Below are 26,709 nucleotides of genomic sequence, written 5' to 3' on the forward strand. Positions count from 1 at the left end.
TCTTTAACTACAATTTCTGTTTGAAATAAGGAAACCCAGACCTAAAGTTGTAAGCGCACATAAAATGACAATTAATGGCGTAACATGCTATAACATGTCGTAACACGTTGTAACACGTCGTAACATTAGGCATTCTGAATAAGTTAAACGATGTATTGTGTTTATGTTTAGGGAATTTTAAACCCGTACAAGATGTTGCCACCAGAAGACATTGATTCGAAAGAGTCGACGTAGAAGCTCACCACCGCACCAATATAACCTTCATGTTTTTTGTTATGTTTATTTTTTGTGTTGCTCTTAGAGAAATGTATATGTATAAATTCCCTTAATTATTTGTATTTTGATTTGATCAAAGTTGGTTTCGTGTAATGTGCTGCACGAAATTTCCTGGGTGACTTTTTATTTCGTGTAATGTGTTGCATGAAATTTTCTGAACGTTATTTTTTGTTTTTCGTGTTATTTGTTACACGAAATTTTTTTAATTGTTATTTTGTAGACGTCTATAAGGATTCTTATGGAATTATGGGTAAACAAGTAGAATTATTATTGTTGTTTCACATATATCAGATTGAGAAATAGTTTGTAAAACAATTTTAGAAGCAACCTGTCAGCCTGATACATGTTTCTTATTTAATCTCAAAAAATCCAAGGTTAAGCAAATTTTTGAATTTTTATTTTAAGAATTTTATCTAGTCAAAGGTTGAAAAAACGTGTATACGGTTGGATTGGTTTATGTATTTTTATTTCATCTCTATATATTTAATTCTTTTTAAATGCATAACGAAGATTATATACCTAATTTGAACTTGATAGAAAATATATATTTCTGTATATTTGTGTTGATTTGTTTGCTTTGGGTAAGGTATTAAATCTCCTGATGCGTTGTAATTTTGCTGTCCCCTTTTTGTTTAAAGACTACAATTTTTATCTTTTTTGTTTATAATATTCATATTATACGATTTTGCTAATAAACAATCCAAGTATTCAGATATTCTTTTCAGGTCGGCAAGATAAACTGTAAAATTCTCAGCCTACATAAACATTTCTACTTGGTGTAAACAGCAGTGTCAGGGTTTCAGAACGTTGCAGTACTCGCACTGGTACGAATTAACTTCACTCTATTCGTTATCCCAAGAAAAGAAAAGGTGTGTGATGGGTTATACGTTTTTAAAAGCGTTTTATGGCTCCTCAATGTAGAAACAGCTTTTTTCAATCGTTGCTTTGAATGGTTTTTGTAGGAGTTGTTGCATGTTTGATTTTAATATAATCACGTGATTTTTCTTTAGACTGTCTAAAGTATTATTTTTTTTTTACATTTTCTTACATAGGATAGAGATGTCTGAAAAGAAACGAAAATCAATTGACCAGTCCCAGCAAACAATATCGAAATTTTTTAAACCATCTGAGAAAAAAACACGCAAAAAAGTGGTAAGTTTTTGAGGTTTATATCTCCAGCCATGATCTTTAGTGTGGCGTGCATGGCTTAGTTTGTATATGGGTAGCAGTCTTTTTTCGTTGGTATGCATAATTGTGCTTAAGTTAACCTCTCTGCAGTCATTCCATTTTATCGTGTTTGCATGATTAAACGCTCTTTTAATTTATGGTACTTAAGAAAGGGCGAGTGGGGATGTTCTTTTGAAGGTTGAATTACTTGAGTATGATTTAAGATCTATTTCATTAAATCTACAGTCGGCGATAAAATACAAAAAATCGTTGTGTTTGAGACTTTAAGTTTCTTCCATTCAATTCATTAACCACAAATCTTTTATATTTATTTGACATAATTTTTCTTGAAACTTACCTGTCGCGAAAAACAAGTTCATAATGAAGGAGTTTACAAAGTATATTTTTTTGTATATTTATAAAAATCTTGATGGGTTGTTAAGATTTTGTTTTTTTAAGGGGTGTTGTGTTTAACAGTTTCAGAAAGAAAGTAGGGTTTAAAATGTTTTTTAGCCATTTAGTCGCATAAATTTTCAATATTTATTTACTATACTTAATAACAGCAATTATATGTTTTAAATCTAGTTAATGACGTCATAAGTTCGCATAAATAGCAGAAGAATAAGAAATTTTTTTAAAAAAATGGAGGATTCCTAGATAATTTTCAAAGATCTTTTTATGAGCTCAATTTGTTTTTCCGCGGGATGTAAGCAAAATTTGATTTTTGCAAAGATCATCGCGAAATACGGCATTTGAATTTGAAGCTGTAAGGGATATATATTTCGTAAAATTCCCCGCGATGGACGCGAATTTCTGTTTTGGTATTATTTGTGTTGGTGAAATGTTCACACGAATATTTTTATTTACTATTTCGTGTCAATAAAAAATTTACTGATGATAATAATGATTCATTCACAGTTTGTTTGAGGGAAGCATAGATTATCTAATCAAAGTCTTAGGCAAAAATATCAAATGTGCGTATTCTCTACTGAGAATGCTGTGTAGTCCCTGTTGGCTTCTACCGGGAAAGAGCTAAAAAACTTGGTCTTCCCGTGGTGTTAGGTTCTTGTATTTGAAGTTGGGAATTAATTTTTGAATCTAAACGGAAGAGTGTTTAATGGTCTCCTCTACATAATAAAATGCTGGAAATGTAGAAATTTTGGTCTACTTGTTTAGCCAGTCATCCGTGTCTTAGAAGACAATGTTTTGGAAAACAACAACAACATTGAAACGCCTACCGATGAAAAAACAAACGGGTTGGCTCTGAGAGTATTCAACACAATACAAAACTCTATCAAGAAACTTCAACAGTTTGATGTCGACTCGTGTACGCAGAACACAGAAATGAAAATTCCAACACGAAATTATACCAACAAGCCTATGCTGGATTCATTTCCACCTTTAAAAACGGACAATATTGAAAAAATACCGGAGACAGGGCGAACTAAAATTGTTAAATCGCAAAAGATTTCATACACCCCTCTCGAACAACAGTACGTCCACATTAAAGAAAAGCATAAAGATGTTTTATTGTTTGTTGAATGTGGGTACAAGTATCGATTTTTCGGTAAAGATGCTGAGGTATGCATTTTTTCTATTTTTTTGTTAATTTTTCTGATTTTTATCTCTGATTAATAAACGCTAAAATCAAAAACTGTCTTAGTCACTCATTATTGACCGATTTTTTTTGCTGTTCCTACCTACCCTGATAAAATTGGTTACGGTCAAAATGTTTTAAAAAAACATTCAAAGCTGTTCCTTTTTACTCACTCTGACAAACGCCATCAAAGCCAATTGGCGTTTTTATAGAATTTAAAATACGCCTCGTATTCAGAAATTTTCTGTTGTGTCGGATGGTTTCTTTGATTTTAATTTTTCGTTCATGTTTATTAGAAATATTTATTTAGATAGCATCAAAAGAATTAAACATCTACTGTCACATGGATCATAACTTTATGACTGCCAGTATTCCTGTGCACCGCCTCAATGTTCATCTAAGCAGGTTGATGACTGTTGGAATAAAATCTGTCTGTTTAGATAATGCATTTTGTTACTAAGGCGTAGGACGTTTTTAAGTCATGTAGTTTATAAGCGAGGCTGATGTTCTGCCAAAATTAAGAACATACTTTGCCTGAATTTCTTTTTAGATCATAGGAACAAAATAATGGCAGAGAAAAATTAGCCAGAAATAATTCTTTTGAATAATTCTTTTTATCAAACTTTAAACACGATCTGTTTCTTCCAATCCTAAAAATATTTTCAAATATCTTTCAAAAGAACACAAATAAGAACATTCAAGGCTAAAAGTGTAAAAATAAGCACATTCGGAATTTTTTTTTTCCCTACAGGTTAAAATTTTTGTCAAGAAAATCTTTCTCTGTATGTACTCGAATACGTTGCGTTGTTAACTTTTGTGTAGGTTGGTGGAGAAAGGGTACAAAGTTGGAGTCGTGCGTCAGACGGAGACTGCTGCTTTGAAAGCTGCAGGTGATAACAAGAGCGCACCCTTCACAAGAAGATTGACAAATGTGTACACTAAAGCAACTTTTGTTGACAGGCAAGGTATGCTGTTGTCGTTCTTTCTCGTAATTGTTGTGCATACTTTTTCCCAAGGTGGTCATTAGACAAAGTCTCGATCACCCGTCTGAGTGACGTTGATAATGTCGTATCTATAACGTCGCATCACGTTGTTGTCGTACGTATTATCGTTGACGTAAGAGTCAATGCAAACTTCGTATTGGTTGTTGTGATATTTTGTTCTGTTCTTCTAACATATTTTTCACTTTAGTGATAATTTTGTCAGACGTGTTCTTGTGAAATACGATAAGAGATAAAGAACAGTGAAAATTTTCGTATTCTGACATTTTTTCTATGCAGATTCTGATGATCAAGTGAATGCAACAACCGGTCATTACATTGAGTGTTTCAACGAATGCGAAAGTGAAGACGGGCAAAAAGCACTGATTGTTCTTCTTGTTAACCCGACCACTGGCGACATTGTTTTTGATGCTTTACAAATCGATGAAATGTTGTCGTTTAGACTCGATACGATAAACCGTGTCTTGAACCCGTGTGAAGTTATTTTAAAGGAAACGCCCTACGACAACTCTGTACAAACATTTATTCAAAACTATCTGAGGGATTGTAAATTAAATCGTGTCGAGTACGTATCATGCAGAATAGCTCTTAGCATATCGGACTTAGATTTGCGAAATGTATGTAATAAGAAGAATGAGTTCGAATGCTTGCTTGGTTGCGTAAACATAATGGCGGAATATTTAAAGCAGTATGAACTTGAAAACATTTTGCTGTCAACTAAATCTTATAGGAGGTTTGCTGAAACTTGCATGAAACTCGATGGTTCAACTGTTGACAATTTAGAGTTGTTTTGTAATAATTCTGATAATGGAGTCAAGGGTTCGATTATGTGGCTTGTTGATCACACTGCGACCATTTTCGGAAAACGGATGTTGAAAAGATGGTTAAGCGAGCCTTTGCTTGATGTTTCCAAAATAAAGCTTCGTCTAGAAGCAGTGAGTGAACTAAAAAACAACTTGGACGCGTCCTGTGTTCGCGCAATACGAAAACAGTTACATTGGACTTTGGACCTGGAAAGAGGTTTAACGTCAATTTTTTATCGAAAAATCAGCCCAGACAAATTCATTAAAATTCTTGAACATTTCGAAAATTTGCGCACTACGTTTTTAAGTTACAGGGAAGAAGCGACGAAAACATTTCATTCTAAGTTATTACTTGAAATTTACAAAGCTATCCCCGAATTTATTTCTGTGGAAAGGTTTTTAAATGAACTTAATAAGAACGTCGCCGGTGATAAGAGCAAACAGAACTTGTTTAAGAACCCAAGCAATTATCCCGCAGTGCTGGATTGCCACCGTAAAATTGAAAACATTGAGAGAGATCTTAATAATCATTTAAAGAAAAGTATTCGTCCCTCTCTAAAAAACTGGAGTGTTTCATACAAGACAGTTTCCGGGATGGATTACTTGATCGAAGTCAAAAGCAAAGATGTTGCATGTGTTCCAATGGATTGGATAAAAGTCGCCGCTACGAAACAGTGCACAAGATATCGGACGCCATTTTTAGATAAAAAATTTAAACAACTTTGCCAAGTGAGAGAAGAGTTAGTAATGGCTTCAGAGGTCGCATGGAGAGACTTTCTTGACCAATTTTTACATGTTCGTAGCGCATGTCGAAACGCTGTTGACAAAGTCGCCTATTTTGACTGCTTGCTGTCGTTAGCGATTGTTGCCAAGCAACCAGGATACTGTATGCCAATATTTGAAGAGAATTCTGGGATTATTAATATTAAAAATGGTAGACATCCAGTAATTCACCAGTTGCTAGGGGAAGATAAACAATACGTTGCTAATGATACTACAATATCACATGATCAAAAAGTAATGCTAATATCCGGACCCAACATGGGTGGGAAGAGTTCGTATATCAAGCAAGTAGCTGTGATATGTATATTAGCACAGATGGGGAGTTACGTGCCAGCCACGTCTGCAGTCATGGATCTTGTAGACGGTGTCTTCACACGGATGGGTGGGAGCGATGATATCGCTAGAGGAAAGAGTACGTTCATGCTGGAATTAGAGGAAGCATCAAGAATAATGAAGCAGGCAACTTCGAAATCACTTGTCATTCTGGACGAGCTTGGAAGAGGTGGGTACTTGGTGTAAGACATCTTATGACAGTCACCCTCACTAATCTTGTATGGTGTTCTTGAAAGCACGACACTTTCAGAGTGACAAACTGATAAGCGTAAAGCTAAGAATATAAGCAAGTGCTGTTCTGGTAGTGTTCTTCAATACAGTAATAGCGTACTTCAATTAACCTCAAAAATTAGGATTAACCAATGGCATCCTTCCTTAATAGAATAACCAGGGCTTAAAAACTTTATAACAAACCCTTTCAATAAATGTCTCCTGCATCTACTTCCTCGTTACAGTAAGAACATTTAAGAAACACTGTGAGCGTTAGAACATTTAAGAAACGGTCTCAGCGTTTACTCAAAGCATTAAGCATATATCTCCGATGACAAAAAATACCTTAATTTTTATATGTCTTTCTCGGGTTTTTACATATTACGTTATTACATTATTGATACAAGAAAAAAACCGGAATTTTCGTCTATTTTAAGTGTGTTGACTTTATTTTATTCTGCGCAGACACGCAGACGCATATATCTTCGTGTACATTCTATTTTCAGGTACAAGTACTCACGATGGTATGGCAATTGCCTATGCATCCTTGCAATATTTTGTTCAGGACGTGAAGCCATACACGTTGTTCGTAACACATTATCCCTTACTCACAGAGTTGGAGAAACTTTCAAATGGCTATGTTAGAAATTACCATATGGCGTTCATTGACGCAAAGAATGATGGAGATAATGAACCTAAATCTTGTGTGGATGAAAATGTTAATAATTTTGTGGCTAACAGAGACGATTACATAGACTCAATTACTTTTTTATACACTTTAACAAAGGGAGCGGCTAAAAAAAGTTACGGGTTAAACGTGGCTCGATTAGCTGGTATACCACGATGTGTTCTTCAGTCCGCTTCTTTGAAAGCACGAGAGTTGGAACGTCAAATTGAAACAAAATCGTAAGTTCACTTCGTTCACTTCTGTCTGTTTTGTATGGGATTTTATCAATAGGAAAAACACAAGCAAATTTTAAGAGCAAGAAAGGCAACTATGATGTCAGCACTGCTGTGTGTATGCGCCATCTTGAAAAATATATCGCCATAGGGCAAGTTGTCATTTAAGCTCTCCGTTTTCAGCAGCGAAGCATGCAATAACTGGTACTAAGTAAAGGCTTTTGTGAGGGATTTGTCGCCTATCTTGAGTTGTTTTGTGCTTACATCGGGCACAAGTATAGATTCCTGGCCCCCCGGGTAATAAAAACAAGACCACGCTGATACACAAAAATAAACAAAAAAACGTACCATGGAAAATTATTAAGAAAGCAACAAAAAGAACCCTGTCCCCCAGTCTTGTCTTCTTGTAAGCTTCCTCATCAAGATAATCGTATTTGAAGTATGGTTGTCCAACTGCGATAAAAATTCAAGATGGCAACATAAATCTGAAATCGCGTATTGCTCAGAGACAAACCCAACGCGTTATTTGAATAACTGAATCAGTGAATTATCATACCTGATGTGATGCCTTTATTTTTAGAAACGGTGTATCCACATTTAAATCAATTATGACGAAAGATATAACTGCTTTCGAAGTTAGAGAGACTCTACTGCAATTAAGAAAACAGCTGACGTCAGATGTGCAAATAAAATAGGAATATGAAGTTTAGCAATGATTTTTGTATTATAGTGCATTTAAGATACTTATTTTTGTGGTATGATGTACTATTTGTTGTATATACATGCCATGTTATCCAGTTTCAGTTACATTACAGTGACACCCAAAACCCATCCACCCCAAGTTTGGAGGTCAGTGATAGCTTTCATATAAACCATGTAGGTAAAAACTAGAATTTTTTTGGCAAAAAGTGCTGGCTTCAGCATTTTCTTAAATGACGTCAGCAAAAATATTTAGTATTTTGAAAAGTTCTTAAAAGATTTTTCTTTAAAGTAGTTCATAGAGCTTGTTACAGTCAGATTTCAATAGAAAAAAGTTAGCCCCTATTAAAGGAGAATATGGAATTTGATCATTTTTTTGCGAAAAAGACTCGGTCGAGCACCTCACGCACTGATTCTTTTGAAATTAAAAACAATAGAAAATTCAATACATTTAAAGGGTACAATGAAATGAAGTTGTTTCTCCTTCCGTATTCTTTCCTCCAAGTTTGAAGTAATTCTAAGAATATACATGAGCTTAACTTTAACATATCGACTTTTCAAATAATATTTGGTTTGATGCACCACACGTTAGAACTTAATGTCGTTCTGTTTATTTTAAAAAGCACATCAGAAGCAACCTCGACCTCAGGGCTTTATCTCGCTATCCGAGATTGCCAGGAAGAAAATGCCCTGAAGACAACATGTTTTAAATTTTGCGATGATTTTTGTACTGTTTTATAATCGTATAAAAATTTAAAAGCAGGTTCGGATGTACTTAGCAAACACTACTTTAAGGGATGCTTATGTTTCCAAAGGCTTATTTTTAAGCAAACAATAACACCTTTTTTTTTCAAAGTCCCCTTTTGGAAGAGAAATCGCTAACTTTTTATAGAACATTTCTTTTCACGAGACTACGAAGAAATAGAAAATCTGAAGAACTAAGCTTATTTCTTTGTGCTAAGCTTATTAAGGTGGCAGTAACTCTTTTAAAAATCGAATTTTTTTTTTTTTTACGTAATTAGTTACGAAAGATTATTTTCGGACTATATACCTATATTTCTTCTATTATAGCACAATTGTCACGATTTATAGCTAAATTACTATTATCTTTCACCAATAATATTCAGCGTCAACATTTCCTCTTTAAAATAAAATCATGAATAATTAATTAGTTCTACCGAATATAGTTTACAGAAAGAAATGACGTAATTATTAAAAAGAACGTTAATAACAACAAAGATGGCGCATTATGTAGAAATTTAAGACGATCTTCATTACGCTACACTGCACGAGCTTTAAACTTTCGATTGCATTTTCGTTTTACTTTAAAATTTTCAGACATGCTTGGTGAACCATGCAGCCATGATACGGTGTGCGGAAATCTTTTTATTCGGAATATTTTTCTTTTAACAGTGTTCGATGCAGCAGGGGATGCTAACAAAAAATCTTTTGAAAAAACAAAAGGCTATTGTTAAAAAAAATAAGAATGAACAAAAAAGATCCGCACACCGTTTTAACAGGGTTAACCCAAGGATCATTTAAAAACAGAAACTGATGAAAAATAACGAGATTGTAAAAAGTTGGAGCTCGTGGAAGCCGATTTTTTTTCTTGTTTATGATACATTTTTAAATAGTAATTTCTGCTGACTCAGCAATTTCAGGGTTAAGTTAAAACCATTTTATTATGTATAAAGGCCTATATTTCTACGAAATAGTAAAAAAAAAAATGGTATAAATAAAACACTGAGTAAATAATTCAGCTATTTGGACAGCTAGAAAAGTGTTACTACCACCTTAATCTGAGCCTGCATATGCTTGTAAACTTTATGTTTACCTTAAAGGTAGAAACTTTCGCGAGGCAAAAGAATAGTGAAATTTTTAATATAAACTAATTTTAGATTTTTCATGAGAATTAACCTTCGCGAATTCATGAGTATAACGAAAAAATGAACTACAGTTAACTTCCGGTACCTAGAACCCCAAGGGGACCGAAGAATTTTTGAGTTAAGCGAAGCTCCTGTAAGTCGGGTTTAGTTGAAAATGAGATATAGTTCCAGCTAAAGCGATTTTTTAAACAGATGTGACAACAGTTTCCTGGTTAAGAATAAAAATTTTGGTGGTGATAAGGCATGGTAGTCCCTTGTAAATTGAATTTTTCTTCACAAACAGCATCTATATTACATCAGAAGATAATAAAAACTAAAAAAAAAATACTGACATTTATCTCATCTTGTTTCTCGATTTAGGCTAAAGTTTATAAATCACTGGGGTTTTATGCCTCCTTTTCGTAAAGACAAATTTTCGCGAACAAGTACAAGGTAAAAACTGAAATTTAGAATTTTAGACAAAAGATAGACACGTTACTTGTAAAGGGAAAGTGTCCCGCTTACAGCTGATATTGCAATTAACTTTTTTGCTTTTTTGGGCAAAAATTATTACAAATAACGTAAGGAACGTGTAAGCGGCAAGTAAAATTTCTTTCTAAATAGAATATGGAAAGCAGTGTAAGAATCTCAACATCCACCATCTCAAAAGATCGATAAAAATGACATTATGTAATGATAAAAAATATTTTCTTTTGACAATTATAATTGCAATAAAAAATTAATATAATAAGGTGTACAGGTAAAGATATATTACATTTCAGATTAAAAAATTAGTCAAAAAATAGCCCGATCATCTAATATTTTTATTTATATTTTAAATCATTTCATAACACTTTCCAAAACATATTTTTCAATGACATTCGATCCTGTAAAATCTTCTATTTATTTTTGATTTTTTCCATTTTGTCAACAAATCTCTAAATTCACTGCAAAAATTTCCTTTGTAAAAACCTCTTTATCTTGGAAAAAGAATATTGTGGCCAGGAATACTTTGAACACCACGTGACACGAAAACTTATAAAATACAGCTTCTAGGAAAACAAGAAAAGAAGTTTGTCACTATGAAATATCAAAATAAACGTCAGCTTTTTTTATGTCAACATGCTTCTCGACTGCGTAAGCAATGCGGAACAAAATATCCTCCCTCCACCACGATGACATCCACTGGATTGAGATGGGAAGGTTGACTTTCGAATAGCCGATCGGCTGGCATATACCTGGAATACCCGTCAGGTTGGCCATTCCATGATAGCTAAACAAATAGAAATTACTCTTGTGTAACATTGGCTTACAGTAGCAGCACAATGGTCACTGACTTCATTTAAATAGTATTATCTCATCACTAAAATTTTCAAAAAAATGGGCTAATGGGCGACTTTAACATTTTAGTGGAAGGGATAAAACCAACAAAACTATTTATAAATACAATTATCTTCTTTAAAACTCACCGAAGTAAGGATAAACTCTTCCCATAATTCGTGTAACCATACCGCTCGATAGATGATGTAACCACGGGTTGAAATTCGGTTACCCCTATACCATATTTTTTTTCAGATTATAAAAGTAACAATCATATATCGTTTCTGGATGAATAACAGAGCGTATAAAACACAGGAGCGATAATTCGAAAAATTTAATGTCGGAAACCTTCACGGAAAGAGAAATTTTCAGGTTTTGCGTTACTTCGTAAGATTTCGAAACTAAAACCTTGTTAACATGAATTTAATGTTATCATCGTCAATGTGTCGGCGTTAAAGAGATGTCGACGTTAAAGGCTAAGCCCGCTAACGCTGGTAAAGTGAACTTTCTCAGAGTGTCTTACCTGGGGTAAATATGACATCTACCTTTGTGAAGATATATTTTAAAGCATTAACAGAGCGCCTTCTTTGTCTAGCCGCTTGCAAATAATCATACGCGTCTATTGAACGAGCGGCTAACAACATACTTTGCACGTCCACGTTCTAAAACAAACAAACATACGGATGACTGAAGCCCTCACTCCTTGTGGATGTGACTTGATGTGAAGAAAAAGGGTAAAAACACAGAATTAGGCGCCCAAAAGTTGGAATAAGTGGCAAGTCTCATACATGGTTTTCTATGAAAACGTTTTACATCTGATAAATCTACCCCGATGTACCAAAAGAAAAACACCAACTTTAAGACTGCAACAAAGCAAAACAACTTCTCACCAGTTCATCAAAATGTTTCTCAAATAGTCTTTGATTGGCGCTGGCCATTTCAGCGAGGATGGTCATTGAGTGAGCCACATACATCTCCTAGAGAGAATTAATCAATACATTGAACCTATCCGTCTAAATGGCTCCTAAATTCAGAACGGTTTCAGGTTATTACATTTTCAACGGTCTCTGCAGGTTAGAAAGAACAGGAAAAAAAAAGGTTTTAAAAGTTTCCACTGGTTGATAAGAATTTATTACTTACTTCTTTTTCAGGAACGTGTATAGAAACGATTTCCACACCACAATCTTTCTCCAACCATTCCAACACTAAATTTAAAAACATATTTATTGTTTCTGTATTTTTAAGATCTACTTATACTTAAAATCAGGACCAAAATGACGATTCTTAATCAAAGTTCAATTTCAATAATTACACTTGCTTCCGGTGTAAATATTACGAAAGCAGTCAGTGTTACAAAGTTTGCAACATTTCTGTTTAGTGCGCACTGGTTTAAATTTCCTGTATTTCTGCAAGCTGAATGTTCCTTCTTATCAATAACATCAAAAAATATGTTCTTCAAACACTCATGCACTATTAAAAGATCATAAAAACTCGTGATTATTGAAGACAAAAGTTGCAGATAAACTACCTTTTTTTGAAATCTTCACATTTTTGTACCCAGTTGATTTTGACATTTTTATATTCAGACAGCGCTTTTCGTAGTAAAAAGTAAGCGAAGCAACTTACGATCCAAACATGCAGAGTTGATTTCACGATCACACACCTAAAACGAAGAACAAATAGTTTTAAAAATTGTTACTAAAAACTTTCCGTTTGTCAGACCGTTTTGTGCTTTCCATCCCATTATTCTTACTTACAACCGTCCACTGCCAGTCGACACCTTCCTTTCCACTATCCGTACCTACATCCATTTACTCTCAGACGACACCTCCCTTCCTACTATCCATCCACTGTCAGTCGATACCTCCCTTCCCACTATCCATCCAGTGCCAGTCGATACCTCCCTCCTCACTCTCCCTACTTACATCCATCCACTGCCAGTCGACACCAATCTTCATACCGGACAGGTCAGTACTACAAAAATCACCAAGATATACAGGAGGCTGACAAAGACCTAAAAATATAGAAATATAAATAAAAATATATATTTTATTTTGGATCGCTTTGAAGAATTTTTCCGTCAAACCTAAGCTCCCTAAACACAAATACCCTTTCAAGAGTAAACGAATTTTTGTGGGTACTAAAATTTGGTTAAATCGCCTTTCCAAAGATTACGGATTCAAAAATTCCTCAATCAACGTTATTATTATTTGGTTTGTATTTTTTGTAAACCTTACATAAAAGTAGTCTGCTGGCACAGCCAAAAATGTTACAAAAGTTGAAATCCAGAGAAAATAAGCAATTTTCCATTCACTGAATAATTCCCAGAAAAACTAAATAAATTTCCTGTCAGTTCTGGCTAATTGCGAATTTAATTACTCGCGAAATTTTCCTTCAAGGTAGAAGTAAACATACTGTCCGCTTTAAATAACACAAAATGAAAAACGTAGAACAAAAATAAAGGGTTAATACCAAGTGGAGAGTCTTCATCTTTACCCGCTAAGTAACCTAAATATAATCCATAAGACTACGCAATTACCACTATCACTACTCCAAAACATTGCTACTGAAACGGATCGATAAATGAACAGTTTTAAAGAAGAGGAAAATTAAAAGTTCATGGCTAAACATCTACACGGGAAAAAGTACAAGCTTAAAACACATGTAGTTAGACATTAACCAAAATGTCGGTAACTTTCGCAAATTTATTGCGCTTAAACGCGAAAGCGCTCGTAAAATCATGCTCACCACAATAAAGATAGGTAATTACATTAAAAATCCCCATAAAATTTAACAACAAAGTTGATTGTAGTTATTTTTTTCAATGGGGTCTTCCTTGTTGACAATAACATCGTTAAAAAGGAGGGCAAAATAAGAAATTTTATTCTTGGCTCGTATTACGACAAAACAAGTCCTTTATATAACGATTTTGTGTTTCAACTGAAGGATTTTTTTCTTGTGCAAACACAGACAAACGGAGTACGGCAATTAATATAGAGAAGAGTACTAACCATAACTGATAGCTGCATCCATAACAGTTGCGCACAGTGCTCCTATATACACAAGCAAAAGTTTAAGTTCTTTTAAAATTATATCGCATCAAAATGGACACTTTATTTTCAAATATTCATCAGAAAAAGAAGGTCTGCGAGGTAAAGTTATTCAAAGACGACATTTTAATACATAATCGTCCTTATTACACGTTCACTACTCAATACTGCTTATAGCTCCGTCCTCGGGGCATTGAGCACTCTAGTGGCATGTAGCACAATCACATGTAGTTTAGTTGGTGTAATGGGTTTCGATATCATCAACTACGACTCTAAAGGATCATAGTTTAAACCACACACTAGCCCAGCACAAACAAGATTAAGTTTATTTACAAGAATCAAACGTGCCTAACCTGTATGGGAGACAGTTGAAGCATTTTGACTTACACCAGCATCGGAATATCTTGTATAAGTTGCTGAAACAGAAACATTTTTACAACTGTAATAAGTAAAACAAATTAGAGAAAGTCAAGAATAATAGGTTTAACATTCATCGACACAAAGGTTGAAAGAAATGCGGAAATCAAAATCGTATCAATAAAGAAAATCTATCACTTGGTAAAAAAGTTGTTTCTGAAAAAGGTTAAACGTGGCACCTTTTAATCCAACAACACCACAAACTGCTGCTGGAAGTCTGATCGAACCACCACCATCTGTACCCAATGCTATCGTGCACAAACCTAAAACCAAGATAGGTAAAAAATGAAAAATGAAAATATGACACTGCAATATGCTGCATTTCATCAAAAAAAATGCCCCTTGTTTAATTAAAAACATTAGATGAGGCCAGCGATAAAATAGTCCTCGTGTTTCATGATGAACTGGAAATAAAAGTTAAGTGACCAAAATTATCTCATTGATAAGCGCCTCTCCTCAAATTCCCAAAATTGAAGCAACGTTCGACTATAAATCAAATTTTGGCCTTGCAAACGCTTTTTGGGTTATTTCATTTTGAGCACAAATCAAAATCTATACTCCCATCAGACAGGACACTTTCAAAGGGATATAGTTTTAAAGGTGAATTGACATTTCACAGAAGTTTTAATTTGTGGAATATTGCATGAACCTCACGCAAAACCGATCGTGAATACCTGCAGCGATAGCAGCAGCTGATCCTCCAGAACTACCTCCAGCACTGTGATTAACATTGTAAGGATTGCGAGTGGTACCATGATATCTAGAACAGTTTCATAAGCATCTTTACACACCCAATATCGTAAAACAACAGTATAGACTTTTTGGAAAAGAAAAATTATTCGAAAAGGCACGCAGGACATAAATCTGAAACTGATTGTGTTTAAGTAATAAAACTTGGCATACTTGTACAGAGTCTAAAAACAAACAGACTCCAGGTAAAACATCACACATGCCTGAAATTGGTCATTTTCCCAATTTTAAAATATAGTTAAATTCCTTAAGTATTACTAACGATACAACTCTAATTTTTGGTAGACTTAGCCACGGGCTCAACCTTTGTTTACTTGTTGCTTTTAAGATACCTACTAAGAAGACCAAATGCACGTCCTTATTTCTTTGTTAAGTTAGGCTAGCGCGCCAAGCAAAATCAAACTTGCATGACGTATTAGAATAACGACTAAAAATTGTTTTTTATAGTCCCTAGTCTTCTTTTTCTTCTATTTTCAAATGCTTAATTCCGGTTGGGCAGTTGCTTACAAGTTGTTTCGTTTTTTTGAAGGATTTGAGCCTTATTTGTTACCCACTTTGACTGATTGATACCAAACACACCAATACCAATCTGATGCATGTTGGTCATCCCAATGATCATGGCTCCTCCTTCCCGTAGTCGTTTAACCAGTCCTCTCTCCTCCTTTGATGACATTTTGACGTCTAATTCCTTGATCGGAAGACCATTACGACAATGATGACCAGCCTAAAAAATATTTGAATAATATACTTACAATTAGTCAGACAGACAAAATAAAATACTACAAAAAATACTATTAGAAATAATTATTTTCGTAATGATTAATTTTTGTACTCATTTTCGCATATTAACAATAAATTGTGAGTAATAACCATTTTTTGCACAAAAACTAGTACGAATAAGGTAGATAACTTTAACTTTACTCCATCTATGTGAGCGCAGGTGGAGGATTTCTATTTTTTTACGTCCGTTGCGATTGTACAAAATAAGAAGTTTAGGGGAAAAATTTTGCACTTGAACATAATATTTCCTCTAGCTTTAACAAATTCTTATAAATTTTCTCAAGTACCATTTCTAATTGAAACTTTTACAGTTCAACTTTTGTGGCTTAGACCTTACATTATTGTGGAAATACCCTTTGCAAATTATCTAGAATCCACAAAAGACACACAAGTTTCTTACGTAAACATTTTCTTTTCCTAAAGTACTAATTTCTCCAGGCTTTTAAAAGACTTTTCTTCGAAGGTGCATTTAATTTAACAAAGACAACCTTTCAAAGTATAATCAGCTTACCACAGCATATTCATCTTTTACACCAACTGGTATGCCATCAAACACAGATAAAGGTTTCCCATCTTCCCAACGTTCAGTGGAAAAAACAGCTTGCTATATACATACAATATTAAAGTAAATAGATCATTAAATGACAAAAATAATCATATTTTAAAATGATTTAAATAGAAAATTTAATATTAACTACAAAATTCAGTCTAATAAACTCAAACTATTGAGCTATTACCTTAAAATAGCAAGGTTTTACGTTTAATCTTGGTTCTACCCAACTTAACACATGAGTAGCTAAATAGCTAATTATGACTTGTTTGGCCTGCAGGCTGACCTGTACAAGTATTAAGGAAGTAGGTTCTTTGCTCCAATTTACAAAAAGACCACAATGCGATATCAAAAGGGGATTTACTTACTTGTTGTATTAGGTGTAATAGGAAAATAAAGATCGCAAAATATTGATTTGTTTGTTTTCTTAACAATTCTTTATATTAGTACCTAGAAATTTGATGTTAACAATATTGAAAAAAATCTTACCTGCATGATCAGTTCTTCATAATATTCAATAAAAGCAGTTACTGAAGGATTTTGTTTTTTACTCTTCTTCAAGGCTGCAATAATACGTTTAGCTACGTCTACTGGTGTCAAACGTTTTTCTCTGGAAAGAAAATCATAGCAGGGGAGTAAGCTATAATCTCATACTTAAAAAAAAGGATGAAAAAATCTCCCTGCTAACAAGTTGATACAAGCCTTTAGCTTCCAAAACATGAGAGACATGTTTTTCTCCAGCCTAATAGGTAATACATCAATTAAAAAAAAAACAACAGAAAAGATGAAATTGTTTGTTTTGACAATAATAACATCTACCTGTATAGATTCACCAAATCATATAATGTTGTAAAGTGGCAGTGTTTTATAGATGTCCTGAAACAAAATAACAAATCAACCTAAGAGAAACTTTTTACAAAACAGAATGCACTGTAGCTTAAAGTCAATAAACCTATACTTCAAATAAAGAGATTTTTGCTAGTCAAAAAATGTAAAGGCAAGAATAATAAGCTTCTCTAACTATTTTATTTAATGTTTTTGCATGAAAATTATTTTCTTGATAGGTATAGTTGTGGATTGGTATATGTTCAAGGGGGTCTACAGATAGTGTGCAAAGTTACCAGAAATTGGCATCAACAATAATTTAATAGGATGAAAGCAATATAAAGAAATAAAGTTTTTTTTCCACCAATTCGCAAAAAACCTATTTTAACATAAGCCTTTTAAAAAATTGGGTTTTCAGTAATTTTAAAAATGAAGTGTCATGGCCTCTTTGACTGGGCATAAATTGTTTTTGGCATATACTAATTGAGTGCTGAAATTTTGTAACTTTTCCTAACTGGTAAATATTTTATACTTTGTAATTTTTTGTTAAAAAGTTCTGATAAGCATGTATGAGTGTTGTAGGATGCTGTTTTGGTTATAGAATTATTTATTGCATGTATGTTCGTTACCAGGTGGTTACTAAGGTGTTGCTAAGAAGATATATGGTTCCAGAGATAAAATACAGACCAGAAAGAAACATCAATCCACTGAAATGACGTCTTTATATTGTTTTCCTCACCTTAAACATTTATATATGTCATATTCTAAACATGTGTTAAGTTTAATGATATGAACATCAATATTACTGGACAAACGGAAATTTTTTACATTTAACGTTAAAATAAGAAACTTGTACAAATTTATTACATTATTAAAATTTATTTTATTAAATGAAATCAGTTTATTTCTATTCTATGAGTGAGTCTACCTAGAATTAAATCCGTGCCATCAGTAATGCTTATGAAATTCAAATTTAATCCAAAATTATGAAAATGGTCTATTTTAGGCGTCTGTGACATTATCTCTAACCCCCATGCTGTCGTTAAATTAAATTTTTACATAGAATATGTTTTTATTAAGACTTTCAAGTATACCAAGCATAAGTAGCCTTGGATTAATGGTCTGCAAGGAATTTACGCCCACTGGTGCTACACTAAACCAAAAAGGTCTGGTGTTAATAGGGTTGGAAGATTAAAGTAACTTTTTTCTTTAAATTTTCTAATTAAATCATTTTTTTCAATACTGTATTGTCAGTAAGAAATGGCCCTAATTTTAAACGCATAGAGTGTGCGTGTACATTCTTAATTTTCTTTGTCCTGTGTAATGTTGACTTTGAAAAAAAAGTATTGTATTAATGTTTCTAAACTAATCTTTTACAGTGTAAAATTTGTTAATCTTCCATTCTAGGCGATTACTAATAAGAATCAATTGGTGGTGGGGTTTACTTGTGTTGAACTAATCTTGCTGGTGAAATCATTGTGTTTATAATAGTGGTATATATTGTGTTGTGTGTAAATCAATTGGGTATATTTGGTGTTGTGTTATTAGGAGAACTGTGAAGATAACCTACAGGTTAGTCATACACATATTGCGAGTTTAACAAATGGTAGCAGAGGAATAAAATTGCAAAGTATCATAGAGAAATGTCAAAAAGTTGGGTACCCCCACCATCATTGAATACAGAGTCCAGTTACAAAGACTGGAAAAAAGAAGTTCAAATATGGCACGCACTTACAGAACTAAAGGCGGAAAAACTAGGGCCAGCTATACTCATGGGTTTGAAAGGAAAAGCTAAAGAAGCAGTATTAGAATTGGAAATTGAACAAATCAGTGCCACAACTGGGGTAAAAGCTATTACTGACAGATTGGACAAAATTTACTTAAAGGATGAAAATCAAACTGCGTACCTGGCTTATGAAACCTTTGAAAAATTTAAACGACCCCCTGAGATGAGCATGAATGATTACCTTATAGAGTTTGAACGATTATATCAAAATCCAAGTTCACCGTATGGAACTTCCTGATGGAGTTTTGGCATACCGAGTTTTACAAAGCGCTAATCTTACACCAGAGCAGCAACAGTTGGCTAGAGCAACTATAAATGAATTACGCTATGATTCAATGGTATTACAGTTAAAGAAAATATTTGGTGATACTGTGGCCTCATCTGTGTCAAATGATGCTGTAAAGATAGAGCCTGTTTTACAGGCAAGCGCAGATTCTACGGAGCAGAATTACTTCACCAAAAGAGGTGGATATCAGCGTTCAAGGTTTAAAAGAGGAAGGGCTGCAGCACCAAATCAAAGATATGGATGGAGGAAAACCAGATCCAGTAACAGAGTAATGAATCCGCCTGATGAATTTGGAAATATTTCAAAGTGCAATATTTGTCAGTCCATTTATCACTGGGCTGTGAAGAGTCTGAAGATGTAAAAAAGGAAGAAAGTCATTCAAAAGTTAGATTTTTTCCTAAATTAAAGAAAGTGAAATGCAATCCCTTTTTGGTGAAACTTTGTCATGTGCAGTTTTAGACTGTGGTTGTACCAAAACAGTCTGTGGTAAGAATTGGTACCAATGTTTCATTGATAATATTGATAGTGATAAACTGCCAGAAGAGTATCCAGGAGGAACAAGATTTAAATTTGGAGATAGCGAGGCAGTTTGTTCCATAAAACGAGTAATCTTACCTGTAATCATTGGTTCAAAAGAGGTTAATCTAGAAACAGAAGTTGTACCCAATGAAATACCTTTGCTCTTAAGTCAAAAATCTATGAGAAAAGCAGATGCAGTTTTAGATTTTAGCAACGATACTGTTAAAATGTTTGGAGAATGCCATCCTTTAAAATTTACCACCACAGGTCACTGTTGCATACCTTTAAACAACAACAGAATAGACTTAGATGAAAAGAATTATGACCATTTGCTTCCTCAAGTTGCCTTTGTATGCGCACAAGTGAAAAATCCAAAAAAAAACAAGATCATCAAACTTCATCGTCAGTTCTGTCATCCAAGTGCTGAGAAATTAAAATCTCTTATTAAAGCATCAAATTCCTTTTTAGAGGACCGGAGTGAAATCATGAAATTAATTGATAATGTCTCACACTCTTGTAAAGTATGCCTTAAGTATAGAAAACCAAGACCACGTCCTATTGTTGGCTTACCAATGTCGTCGGAATTCAATCAGTGTGTGGCTTTAGATTTAGTGCAACTTTCACAATCATTGTGGTTTATTCATATCATAGATACTTTCACAAGATTTTCATCTTCAAAGTTAACAAAGACAAAAGATAAAGATGTGATAACAGACATTATCTTTGAAATTTAGTTAGCAAGATTTGGTCAACCAAGAAAGTATCTGGCTGACAATGGAGGAGAATTTATCAATAAAGTGTATGAAGAAATGTGTGAGCAATTTAACATAGAGTTTTCCACAACAGCAGCCAAAAGTCCTTGGTCGAAGTGAGCGACACAATGGTATCATTAGGGAAATGCTGAGTAAGATTATAGAGGATACAAAGTGTACACCTAATCAAGCACTTTTCTGGGCTATTAGTGCCAAGAATTCTTTATCAAACAACAATGGATTTTCACCAAACCAGCTTGTTTTTGGTAAAAACTATGACTATCCCTGCATCCTCACTGATCAGTTACCAGCCATGAATGATACAGTTTCAAGTAAGACTGTGGCCCATAACCTTGCTGTGATGCATGCATCACGAAGAGCATTCATAGCAGCAGAATCTTCTGAAAGAATACGTAGAGCATTGCGGCATAATGTCCAGTGTTACAATGATGTGCAGTATGTAACTGGAGATAGTCTTTTATAAAAGAAAAGACAGCGAAAAATGGCATGGACCAGGCACTGTAATTGGACAAGAAAATAAACAAGTACTTGTCAAGCATGGTGGAAGTTATGTGTGAGTCCACATTTGTCGGTTGCAAAAGGTAAATCAAGTAGTACATTCACAGAAACCATCACAAGACTCTGAAAAGAGCCCAGAAGTAACAAGTATGCAGTTGGACAACTGTGTTTCACGGGAAGACGAAATTTTTGACATAGTTGATCTTGAAAGTAATACTACGGAAGTACCAGTAACAGAAGCACCAGTAACTGAGGATGCGGCCATTGATAATTCACAAACCAATGGGACACCAATAGAGGAAACATCTAATGAAACATCAAAAAGTGAAACCACAGTCAATGAAAAAAAGGCAATACCTCTATATTTCAAGGAATGCCAAAGTTAAAAACCAGAATCATCTATAAGCTAACTCCAGACAGTGAGTGGATTAAAGGATTAGTTCACAGCAGAGCAGGTAAAGTGAGTAGAAAAGGAAAAGAAGGCAGGCAATATGGCAGCTGTTTAAATGTGCAAAATGAAGACACAGGTGAAATTAATTGGTTAGATTTCAAAAGATGTGTGAGTGAATGGCAACCGATTGTTGAAGCCAATGACACTGAAGAAGTATTATTAGCGATAAAACCAACTATTGAAGACGAGGTCTTGAATGCGAAATTTAAAGAATTAACCAACTGGCAAGACAACAATGTTTTCTCCACTGTTGAACACAGAAGTCAATCTACAATATCCACAAGAAGGGTAATCACAACAAAAAATATAGAGGGCAACAAAATTGTCAAAGCTCGTTTGGTCATAAGAGGTTTTGAAGAAGAGGAGGTTCAAAATCTGACTAAAGACTCCCCAACGTTTTCAAAAGAAAGTCTGCGAATTGTACTCACAATGTTAGCAACTAACGAATGGGAATGGCACACCTTAGATGTCAAAACAGCATTTCTTCAAGGTAACCCGATTGATAGAGAAGTAATTATAAAGCCCCCAAAGGAAGCAAACGTAATAGGGGTTCTTCGGACATTGAATAAAGTAGTATATGGCCTTGCTGATGCTTCAAGAGCTTGGTATTTACGAGTAAAGGAACAGTTAATTGGTTTGGGAATGAAAATGTCTTTTTTTGATGAAGCTTTATTTTATTGGGTTCAAGATGACTGTTGTCAAGGATTGATCGTAATACATGTTGATGATTTTCTTTGGGGAGGATCAGAAGATTTTCAAGTAAAAGTCATTGCATCCATTAGAAAAATATTTCGGGTTGGGTCAGAGAATTGCAGTAATTTTAAATATGTTGGAGTCAACATACAACAATTCAATAGTTCTATTGAGTATGACCAAAGCAAATATGTGGCAAGCATGGAACAGGTTGAGATTCAAAGCACCAAAAACAAACATCAAGAACTCTCACATGAAGAGCAATCTAAGTTTCGATGTATTTGTGGTCAATTAAATTGGGTATCTTCTCAATCAAGGCCAGATATTTCTTTTGATGTTTGTCAGTTAAGCACAAAGTTAAACCGTGCAAATGTTGATGATGTTATGAGAGCTAATAAATTGGTAAAGAAGTTGAAATTGGATCCTGATATTTGCCTAAAATTTTGGAAGTTAAACCTTCATTACAATTAATCTTGTATGCTGACGCCTCATTTGGAAATCTACATGACGGAAGCTCTCAAAGTGGAATTTTTGTTTTTCTTAAAAGTGTTGAGAACACCATGACACCTATCACATGGCAGTCAAAAAAGATTAAGAGAGTTGTGCGTAGCACACTTGCAGCAGAAACCTTGGCACTTGTTAATGGTATTGATGCATGTATCCGGGTGAAAAATGTAATAATGGAAATTGTGAAGACAGATCTAGAAGGTATCTTGTGCTACACAGATAACAAATCTTTGTATGAAACTGCATATTCAACAAAAGCTTTAGAATATAAGCGATTAAGAGTTGACATGGCTTCTCTCAGACAGAGCATCAATCAAAAGGAAGTAATATTGAAGTGGATTCCCACCAAACATCAGTTAGCAGATGTGCTAACAAAGCAAGGAGCAAATAGCACACTTCTACTGAATGTGCTACAAAATGGTCATGATGAGTATTAGTGACCAATCAAATGTTGTGTTTTCAAAATTTTTTATTATAAAGTTTTTTTGAGTTTTATTTTCAGAATTCATTGCTGAAACACCACTTAGCACTTGGAATCACACAACTATGGACCCAAGAAAGAATAGTCTTCAGTAACTGTTAGATCAAGACTTGTATAGTAGAGGGCATTGGTGAAAAGTCAATTTCTCCCCAGGACCACTATACTAAGCGAGTAGGAGTCGCTATAAATTCCTCCCATAGCAGCATAAACTGAACAACGTGCAGAAAAGAAAATACAGGGAGATTGTTAATCTTCCATTCTAGGCGATTACTAATAAGAATCAATTAGTGGTGGGGTTTACTTGTGTTGAACCAATCTTGCTGGTGAAATCATTGTGTTTATAATAGTGGTATATATTGTGTTGTGTGTAAATCAATTGGGTATATTTGGTGTTGTGTTATTAAGAGAACTGTGAAGATAACCTACAGGTTAGTCATACACATATTGCGAGTTTAACAAAATTAACATTCTAAGACGTACAACTTTTTGGTCAAACTTGAATGTGCCAAATTTAACTTCCTTATAAAGCACGTTCTTACTAAAAAAAGTGTTTTTCCAGCAACACTAAAGAAACCAAAGATTTGTATGTTATTTTATTAAAAGTAATATATTCAATGATTTAATACCTTGCATTAACCAAATGCCATAAGTCGTCCTCTGAGACAGCCGATTTGATATACAAACCCTCTTCACCATTTACAATTGGGTAATACATTGGACTTTCAGGGATTTCCAATGTTCTTAACATGTTCATTTTAAATTTCCTAAATAAAAATTATGGTCCATTTAGAAATTCAATATCTTTTTAGAACAACAATTGGAATATTAAAAAGATCGTACAAGTAACTTGACTTGCTGCTTTTACCATACCTCTTAAGAGCTTGTAATATAACTGATCCAAAAACCTATACAAGCATTAACAAAGATTAAAGAAACAATAGTGATAACAAGTAAGTCATGCAAATAAATAAGAAAACAGATTGTACTTACCGAGGTAGATATGACTTTGTAGATTTTCGTGAAAAGCCAACCAGATATTGAAGGAGATTTCTAAACAAAAACTACAGTAGTTTTGAAAAAGTTTAGAAATGAACTTGTTTTACTTATAAACTCAATTTTTGAGGAAAATGCAAAATTTAGTATAAAGTTTTTTAGCCCTTGTAAATACGAGAGGGCTTAAGGTACCTGCTGTCCATAAATTCTGACAAATTTTATTATGAAATAACACTTGGTTCAAATGTAGCATAAGGTGAAAGGAATAAATTAGTATAACTTTTTTCGCAAACGTCGACAACATTAGGAGAAATATTGATTACCTATTTATTGCATTTAAGCACATTCCTGGCAATATTATTTTGTTCTTGTGGTTTATAAGATCTTTTGTATTTTGCACACTAAAAAGGACAAGTACTGGCCTCCAAAATATATTTTATACTGCAGAGTAGAATGGCCGAAATCAAGGAAAACAGATCTAAGAGGTGGCAAAGCTTTATCGAAAAGTTAGAATTGAAGACATAAACACTTTGTAACATTTTTATGCATGCACGATCATTAGATCAACATTTAAAGCATTTTCCATTTTAGAGAGCATGCTATGATGCTTTGATGCGCAATAATTTGTGACGTCCCCAAAAAAATATAGTCAACGTTTTTGGAAAAAATGCTAATCATAAATATTAAACAAGTATTTAAATACAATTGAGATACAAAAAAGAGGCAGCTTTTTTTCTCGCTGAGAAACAGTTATTACAAATGTTATTTAGAATTCCAAGGCCCAAGGTATAAAATGGTGTTGGACTTATATTATAGAGCTTAAAAAGTTAGTTAACAAGTCTTTTTTTATATCTCTTTAATAATAGCCGTCATCTGTCTGTGTGTCCGCGAAAGCGGCCTCCCGTAACGGTAACACGAAATTTTTAAAATGCGCACGAATATCAAATGTGATATATTTTTATCCACTTTGTTGCGACGGGTAAATTTAAAAGACGAGCGAACGCGACGAGCGACCCCATGGATTTTTCCACTAGTTAATCTATATTATAATGCCGTATACGTCTGTCTGTCTGTCACGCAAAATGGTAGCTTAGCTGCGCAATAGCGAGAAGCATGCAATGTGGTATTAAAGGTCGGGCGAACCCGTGGATCTTCCACGGGCTAACGACTAGTCTATATTATAATACCTGTATATGTCTGTCCGTCTGTCACGCAAAATGGTAGCTTAGCTGCACAAGTATAAAAAGGACGAGCGAACCCGTGGATTTTTCCACGGGCTAACGACTAGTTTTTTAAAAAGTTCTATTTGTTCTCAAGATATTCACACATAAGATATCATATTTAAGTGATAGCAAATTTTGACATTTTGACAACTCTATTAATGCATAGATATTTTAAGGTAAATTGATTAACATAATTTTTTTCCTAAAATGACACTCGTTTCCTCGCCCCAGGCCTCTTAAATTTTCCAATGAACAAATAACTTGGTATCTGCAACTTAAAAAAAAATTAAAAATATTTCTTAATCAACACACAAATTTGTAAAGGCAAAGGTTCATTGAGTTCAAAGTAAATTTTGTCAAATTATATCCTTATTGGATCAAATTTTGCCAATGCCTTTTTCAATTTAAACAATTTCTTAACGTTCTTTGATTTTCCAGTGGGCATATTGACCTGTGACTGTACAAAAAATGGATATAGCATCATTAAATACAAGAGAGGTCATGGTGAAATAACAAATACCTTTGTGACAGTTCGATGCTCCCTATCACTAAACTCTTCATCTTCTTTTACTTTATTTTTCACCCGAAATTTGCAACCACGATCAAACCCTACTCTCCTGATAAAGATAAGGTAAACTAACCCCAATACTGAAACTGGAATAACTATTCGACGTTGTAGCAAGTTAGTTGAACTAAATGTCGATATGCTGTTTCTATTAATTTTCAGAACATCCAAACTGAAACTTTTTATAAATTTGTCCATATTTATGAGTCTAAAATGCATAAAGATTAAAAAAAGAAGTTTTACCATCCCAAATTATGCCTTCAAACATGCCAAATATACATTTCTATGTGAATGGCTCGGTAAATTGTATTTTTCAAAATATGTCATACCAAAAACACATTAAAAATATAAAATTTGAGCAGAACTAAAAATGTTTTCTGCATAATTTAAAAAGAAAATTTTATTGATAACAGTCAGATAACAATTGTAATTTATTAACCAAAAATTATATACATGTACAGAAAACATAAAGCATTTAAGAAAACATCACCATTTTCTATTTTCTTTCCAGTTATCAAAGGCTGAATAAGGAAAACCAAAAGATATAAGATTTGGTAAATTTCTAATGAGGTGAAATAAGTCTTAGGATAATTAGAGCAACTGGAGAT

The 26,709-nt window shown here is 33.8% G+C and overlaps 3 protein-coding genes across 5 annotated transcripts in view; 2 read left to right on the forward strand and 1 right to left on the reverse strand.

Moving 5' to 3' along the window:
• The window catches only part of LOC130645517 (D-2-hydroxyglutarate dehydrogenase, mitochondrial-like), a 90,154-nt gene extending 89,321 nt beyond the window's left edge, over positions 1–833 (forward strand). For both annotated transcript variants that reach the window (XM_057451529.1, XM_057451528.1), the window contains exon 18: positions 172–833. In XM_057451529.1, the coding sequence (XP_057307512.1) occupies positions 172–234 (63 nt within the window). In that variant the 3' untranslated portion in view covers positions 235–833. The remainder of the gene's footprint in view (positions 1–171) is intronic.
• A 162-nt stretch (positions 834–995) lies between these two features.
• On the forward strand, positions 996–7,831 carry LOC130645510 (DNA mismatch repair protein Msh3-like). Of its 2 annotated transcripts, none has more exons than XM_057451521.1 (8): positions 996–1,100; positions 1,329–1,428; positions 2,620–3,024; positions 3,351–3,445; positions 3,863–4,005; positions 4,321–6,129; positions 6,677–7,076; positions 7,651–7,831. In XM_057451521.1, exons 2-8 carry the CDS (start codon positions 1,336–1,338, stop codon positions 7,763–7,765), a joined length of 3,060 nt encoding a protein of 1,019 aa, XP_057307504.1. In that variant the 5' UTR covers positions 996–1,100; positions 1,329–1,335; the 3' UTR covers positions 7,766–7,831. The 2 variants fall into 2 exon arrangements, with proteins under 2 accessions (XP_057307504.1, XP_057307503.1); XM_057451520.1 differs by having other exon boundaries at positions 1,016–1,145.
• Positions 7,832–9,446: 1,615 nt separating this feature from the next.
• Positions 9,447–26,635, reverse strand: LOC130645514 (uncharacterized). Its single transcript, XM_057451525.1, has 20 exons — positions 26,057–26,635; positions 24,311–24,370; positions 24,191–24,225; positions 23,947–24,084; positions 17,321–17,377; positions 16,991–17,111; positions 16,463–16,555; positions 15,726–15,895; positions 15,096–15,181; positions 14,601–14,684; positions 14,358–14,420; positions 13,966–14,007; positions 13,427–13,462; positions 12,880–12,968; positions 12,581–12,617; positions 12,095–12,159; positions 11,845–11,931; positions 11,478–11,616; positions 11,104–11,188; positions 9,447–10,907 (listed from the first exon to the last, which is right to left on the reverse strand). The coding sequence occupies exons 1-20, from the start codon at positions 26,345–26,347 to the stop codon at positions 10,715–10,717; spliced, it is 1,971 nt and encodes a 656-aa protein (XP_057307508.1). The 5' UTR covers positions 26,348–26,635; the 3' UTR covers positions 9,447–10,714.
• Between the last annotated feature and the right edge of the window lie 74 nt (positions 26,636–26,709).

Source organism: Hydractinia symbiolongicarpus, chromosome 5 (genome assembly GCF_029227915.1).
Source record: "Hydractinia symbiolongicarpus strain clone_291-10 chromosome 5, HSymV2.1, whole genome shotgun sequence".
Lineage (NCBI taxonomy): Eukaryota > Metazoa > Cnidaria > Hydrozoa > Anthoathecata > Hydractiniidae > Hydractinia > Hydractinia symbiolongicarpus.

What these genes read in the sequence shown, in the direction of transcription:
- LOC130645510 (XM_057451521.1), top strand. Translation starts at nt 1,336, where the DNA reads ATGTCTGAAAAGAAACGAAAATCAATTGACCAGTCCCAGCAAACAATA. An exon ending in CTCAATGTTCATCTAAGCAG is followed by an intron (nt 3,446 to 3,862) that starts GTTGATGACTGT and finishes ACTTTTGTGTAG; the next exon opens with GTTGGTGGAGAAAGGGTACA. An exon ending in AACTTTTGTTGACAGGCAAG is followed by an intron (nt 4,006 to 4,320) that starts GTATGCTGTTGT and finishes TTTTCTATGCAG; the next exon opens with ATTCTGATGATCAAGTGAAT.
- LOC130645514 (XM_057451525.1), bottom strand. Translation starts at nt 26,347, where the DNA reads ATGGTAAAACTTCTTTTTTTAATCTTTATGCATTTTAGACTCATAAAT. An exon ending in AGCATCGAACTGTCACAAAG is followed by an intron (nt 24,371 to 26,056) that starts GTATTTGTTATT and finishes GTTTTTGTTTAG; the next exon opens with AAATCTCCTTCAATATCTGG. An exon ending in AAGAGTTTATCCTTACTTCG is followed by an intron (nt 10,908 to 11,103) that starts GTGAGTTTTAAA and finishes CTATTTGTTTAG; the next exon opens with CTATCATGGAATGGCCAACC.